The 6,282-nt window shown below is 45.5% G+C and overlaps 1 protein-coding gene across 1 annotated transcript; it reads left to right on the top strand.

Moving 5' to 3' along the window:
* Nucleotides 1-2,600: 2,600 nt before the first annotated feature.
* LOC130868596 (homeobox protein Rhox13-like) lies at nt 2,601-4,810 on the top strand. Its single transcript, XM_057760755.1, has 3 exons — nt 2,601-3,013; nt 3,689-3,734; nt 4,694-4,810. The coding sequence occupies exons 1-3, from the start codon at nt 2,601-2,603 to the stop codon at nt 4,808-4,810; spliced, it is 576 nt and encodes a 191-aa protein (XP_057616738.1).
* Nucleotides 4,811-6,282: the final 1,472 nt, after the last annotated feature.

The raw sequence follows: 6,282 nt of genomic DNA on the forward strand, positions 1-6,282 counted from the left end.
ATCTACACTGCCAAATCCACAAACAGTCAAGTAATCAACTTATATAAACACACAAAATAAGACATATGACACCTTTTCAGGAAAATAATCGGTGCCTGAGCTAACCCCGGTAGGAAATGGAAAAGGGTCACGACTCCTCTTCCTGACAGGTTTCCAAGGATTTGCCAGTTCTTGGAAGATTCAGTTCATTTTTTAGATATATTTTAGGTTTTATTTATGTGTATGTGTGTTCACATATAAGTATTTGTACATGTGTGTGGGTGTCTGCAGTGTCCAGGCGAGGACACTGGATACCCTGGAGCTGGAGTTATAGGTGGCTGTGAGCTAGCTTATGTGGGCTCTGGGAACTGAACTCTGGTCCTCTGCTAGAACAGCAAGGGCTCTTGATCACTGAACCATCTATCTATCCAGTCCCCCATTGTCTGTTTTTAGCAAAACTTTTATGTAATTGATTTAAAGACTTCCATCTTTGCACTTAATCAAAAGAAACCTCTTTCAAAAATCTATGATTCACAGAGATTCCTAAGAGAAACAAAAATCAAATGATTCAAAGAAATCTGCAGCCAGCACTGTGCTGAGCTCTGGGAGTCCTCCTGAGGAAGGGAGAAGGGATTGTATGAGCCAGGGCGTCAAGGTCATGATGGAGGAACCAGAGGCACAGCTGATCTAAGCTTGTGGGACCACATGGGCTCTGGATCAACAGTTAGGGAGCTTGCATGGACCCAACCTAGGCCCTCTGCATATGTGGGAAAATTGTGTAGCTTGCTCTATTTGTAAGATTCCTAGCTATGAGATCAGGACCTGTCCCTGGTGCTTAGCTGACTTTTTGGAACCTATTCCCCATGTTGGATTACCACACCCAGCCTTTATACAGGGGGAAGAGCTTGGTCCTCCCTGACCTTCATGTGCCCTGTTATGTTCAAGTCCATGGGAGGCCCGCCCCTTTCTGGATAGAGACTGAGGAACAGTGGGTAGAAGGGAAGAGGGACAGATGGGAATCAGGGAGTGGGAGACGATGAGAGGAGAGGAAGGAAAAAAAACTGTGATCAGTATGTAAAATAAAGGGAAATGATGTTTCAAAAGAGGCTTTAACCTCTTCCCCTGTATAAAGGACTGCAAGCCGTAATAAAGACACTAATGCTAAAAAAATGAAGAGAAAGAAAAAATCAAATGATTCCCTAATCTATAACTGTAAACAGATTTAGCCATTCATTTTACATCTACATTGTGTGTATAGTGTAAACGGATATGACTATTGATCCCAAAAATTCTAGGAGCAATGAAAACCCTAAGGAATCTGTCAGGGAGAATGGTACTGAACCTCCCCGACTTCCAACCTTGAATAACTCAGACACCTTGTCTTTTGTTGAAAACGTGTCACATGCTATATGTCATAGGCCAAATATTATTCTAAATATTGCCTGAATATTTGTGTATTTCCCTTCAGTCAAACAGGAGTAAGGGACTGACCACATCAATACCCTCAGTGATAAGAGCTGATGCAAATATTACACGTGAAATTTAACAGAAATTATAAAATATCTGAGGTAATTATTATCATGATTATTATTTTGGATTTTTGGGACATGATTTTTTTGTGTAACACTCCTAGATGTCCTGGAACTAGCTGGTTTTTTTTTCTATTTCTTTTTTTTGTTTTGCTTTGTTTTTGACACAGGGTTTCTCCATAGCTTTGAAGCCTGTCCTGGAACTAGCTCTTGTAGCCCAGGCTAGGCCTGGAACTCACAGAGATCTGCTTGCCTCAGCCACTATTGCCTGGCGATGTAATTACTTCTTAAGCAGATCATTTATCTTTTGGATGAGTACATCGTTTGTTTGAATTGGACAGTGTCATTAGCTAGAATTCTATTCCAACCCAGTCCTAATATCTTGATGTTGTCCTTGAAAAGCAATGTCTGGCTAGCATTCAGTGTGTTAACAGGCACTCCTGAACTAGCAGCCACTAAAGCTGACCATGTCCACTTAGTTCTAAAGCCATTCTAGAGCCGCTAGTGCTGCGTGTCGGGTGAGGGTCACAGAAATTTTTACATGTTCACTCGAGCATCCTGGAGTCAAGTGTGTGCCCCTCTCCCATGCTCAATTCCAAATTATCTTGCACTTCCACACCATCCACCCGTCATCTCCTCCCTACAACCTAGAAGGAACGGGCAGCATGCAGACACTCATTAAAGCTCACTCGGGAAGCATGCCCTAGGAACAGATTTAACTCCAGGCTACCTTTTCACACCCCCATCAGTCTCCCTCAGGTCCTCCTCGTTTGGGCCACACCCATCCTTTGTGAGCTAAAACAGACAGCACCTACCTCATGAAGTAGGCAGAAGGGCCAGCACAGTCAGTCAGGGCAGCAGTGAGTGGCGGGCACCCGTGTCCTCAGCTCCTTCCTGCAAGCGAGCACCTGGACATCATGCCTGAGGACCCCGGAGAACTGGGGAGCATGCGCGGACCTGCGCATTGACGCATTGACGTCACCCTTTGCTCCTGTCCTCTCATTGTTTGGTCGGTAGCAGTACCGAGATTCTAGACCTCGAAGTCAGTCATTCCCGGGACCCGAGTGCTGTTTGAGGTCCACAGTTGTAGTTATGGCCAAGAAGCTTTATTATGAGCATCAATATTATATTCCGAAAGATTATGAGGAGGAAATAGTCTATGAAACCGAAGATGTGGCCTCCACCTCAGCAGGAGCCATGGAGGCAGATAGTGGCCATAGTGGAGGCCACATAGGTCACATATATTTCAGAATCAGGGAGAATACCCAGAGCCAGGATAGCGAGAGGGAAACTAAGGAAAGTGATGCCAACGTGAGAGAAAGCAGTAGCCACCCGGATTCTTCCTTGGAGGTAGACACGGAAGAACTGAACACCTCAGAGGCTGGTGTGGCAAGGATTCGTCGGAGGCAGCGGGGTCATCAAAACCTCTTCCATTTCACGCCGTGCCAGATCAGGAAAATGGAATCGGTCTTTGAAAATTCCCAGTACCCAAATTTGGCTGCCAGGTATGTGGTTTGGACCAAGAGCCCCCCAACCTCCCTGGCCTCTAGCTCATGTTGAGGTGTCCTTTTGTTCTTCGAGGCCCTGTTGCTCATCTCCAAGTCACAGGGGTCTTCTCCTTTGATGGTGGGCATGGGAGGATGAACCGTGTGGGGGCCGAGCACAGTACCAACATGTAGTGCTGGCATGAAGCAAATGTCCGTAGTCAACACCTCTCATTCCGAGTCATATTTTAATTTCTGTGAAATATAGAGACCAGAGTTTAGTGGGCCCAAACAACTTACTAGCATCAAGTTCACGAGTGCTAGGGGTTTAGAGTTTGTTGGGTGACTCCTCACCAGTAGTCTCGTCATCTTTTCAGGGACTGTGTACCTAGCCATCAACTCCTTTTGGTTTCTCTTTCCCTCCCCTAGTGCTGTTTTTAAATTAGCATACTTTGCTCAGCATAGACTTTGACATTTATTATTAATTTTCGATAGTTTGTTAAAATTATTTGTCTCTATTATTTAGAAACTTGCAGGAGATGAATTCATTTCAAAAGTAAGACTGCCTCTGAGAATGAATGTTAATGTCAAGTGTGAGGGAGGACGGTCATATTTTAAACGGCATAGAATTCACGTATGATGTTGTATTGCATGTAAAACACAGCATGATAAATATCCATAATTGTCTTTACACAGGAAAGAACTTGCAAGAGCTCTGAAAGTGCCTGAAGCGAAACTGAAGGTCAGTGAATCCAAACAAAGCAATTGGACAGACAATCTATAGCCTTCCTTAGGCATTAGCTAGCCTTGTCCTAGGCACTTTTCAATGAATCAATTTCATTTCCTTTTTTTCCCTCTTTGAATGTTGGGTTTTTTCTTTTTTTTTTTTGGCACAGGGTCTCTCTGTTTAACCCTTGCTGTCCTAGAACTCAGGGTTCTTTTGCCTTCACCCCTACCCCCTAATTGCTAAGATTACAGCACTTGTCAAACTAAGCTGTCTTTAACTCTATTTTAACCTTAATTGAAACAGCTCTACATAAAAGGGACATCATCTCTAGGTGGGCAACCTACATAGCTTATGTTGTTCATTGTGATGCAGTTGTTGACCCTCAGCTGGGCAGACACTTAGCCTCCTACTGAAGTGCTCCTTGCCCCTTTAACTCTGATTGTCCCCGTCTATTTTGTGTCTGGAATATCAGGGTTAAAAGGGCTAGACTGTATAAAGAACAAAATGATCCTATCTTGGAATGATAGTGGTATCCCTTAATGTTAATTTTTCTGGCATTCTGTGTTGTATATAGCCAAACACATTGCCAAATAGCTATATTAGGGTTGAGAGGAGGCATGGACTGAGGTATGGAAGAACAACACTTACAACACAGATTAATATTTTGCCGGGCAGGATTCTGGAAGTCTCGCTGAAGCAGGGATAGTATTCTTCATCCTGATGCTGGAGAACTTTGTATAACATGAAAGAATATGCTGGTCAGATTTACCATGGGTGGAAGTCCCCACTGAAGAGTTTATACTGCAGGAAAAAGACTAAATCATGGCCCTGTTTGCAGAGGTTGACACACAGCTGGGGCTTGCTTCTGTGAGCTGAGTAGAAAGTTCCATGTTAGGTGCTTAAAGTGATGTCTCTCCCTCGGCTCTGGGGGTGGAAGCCAATGCTAAAACAATCTTGTCTCCCTCTGAGTTTAGGTGTGGTTCGCCAACCGGAGAGAACAAGACAGGAAGGAAAAACTCGTACAGATAGAAATAACACCTTCTGTTGAAGATATCCTCATACTTAGGGACATTGAGGAAGATTCTTCCTAGAATGGCATCATCCTTCGTTCAGGAGCCAAATGGCTAATTGGTGACCCATGTGCCCATTGCCAAGATTAACTGAAATTGAACACTCATGTTAACAATAAACCCATAACCTCCACCTGCTTTCTGGTGTTTTGTAGGCTATGATGTACACTTTTCAGTAAATTCCATTTAAAGTCTAGTTTCATGGGGTAGCGTTTCTAAGTCATGAGTGTTGCTTGCATAGATGAATATTCCCAATACATGGTGATTGGGAGAAAGTGGGTCACATGAGCCTTCTTGATTCAGGCTCACTTGATCCTCTGAGCAAGAGATTGAGAAGTAACCCTGCAAACAAGAAATCTAAGGAGAAGGTGGCACAGACGATATTGATGGTGATGAAAACTTTTATTTGGGGCATTGTACCAATTCTTTTTTTTTTCCGTTTAATGAAAATAGATTTTTTTGTCATATCCTGATTATGGTTTCCGTTCCCCCCCACACCCTCCCATCTGGATACATTCCCTTTGTGCCCCTCTTTGAAAACAGCTCAGGTAGGTGGAAGCCGCCGACAGGCCAGCCTGGACCTGCTGAAGACATTCATGGACAGGAGAGGGTTGCTGTGATGATCAAATATGTGGTGGAGAAATTGGAGGAAACAAATCAGAACGGTTCATGTGCTGTAGAAAGAGGCAGAACAGAAGGAGTGAAGGGGGTGAGGAGCAGGTTGCTGTGGGCGACCTGCCAACCACCCAGGGTCGTGGTGGTACCCAGACCCGGCCAGGCTGCTACCAAGGGTCTGTGGGTCCATGGTCCTACTGCGGGCAGGGACTGTGTTGACATGCATGGGTTGTACCATCACCAAAGGCCACAGGATGTCCTGTGTCTGGGTTGTCACCTGTTGGAGGAACACGCAACTTCAGGGGCTGTACTGATCTGAGTGGCCTGCACTGCCACCAGTGCCATTGTGATATCAGGGACTGAGATGCTGCTGAAGGCCATGTCTGGGAGAGTGGCCAGGGTCTCTGTGTTGATGTCCATGGCTCCTGCTACCACTGAAGGTCATGCATATGCCTGGTGTCTGGGCTACCACCTGGGGTTGTGTTGGTGTCCCTGGGTTATGCTCTTGCTGGAACCATGCCAATCTGAGTACCTGTGCTACCACCTAGGGTCTTGGTGGCGTCCATGTGTTCCTGCTGCCAAGGACCATTCTGGGTCCATGTCAGAACTGCAGCCAGGGTCTGTGTTGAAGTCCATGTCCTATGTTGTCACCAAAGGCCACAGGGATGCTCAGGGCCTGGGCTGCAATCTGGGACCTTGTTGGTGTGCGAGCTTCCAGAGCCATGCTGAGCTGAGTAACCTCTGCTGCCACCCAGGGCCTTCGTGTCATACAGGCCCGAGTAGCTGCTGAGGGCCATGTGTGTGTCCATGTCCCTATGGCAGGCAGGGTCTGAGTTGATGTCCATGGCTTCTGTTAACACCAAGGGCCATGAAGTTTT

The sequence above is a fragment of the Chionomys nivalis genome, chromosome X (assembly GCF_950005125.1).
Source record: "Chionomys nivalis chromosome X, mChiNiv1.1, whole genome shotgun sequence".
In the NCBI taxonomy this organism is placed as follows: Eukaryota; Metazoa; Chordata; class Mammalia; order Rodentia; family Cricetidae; genus Chionomys; species Chionomys nivalis.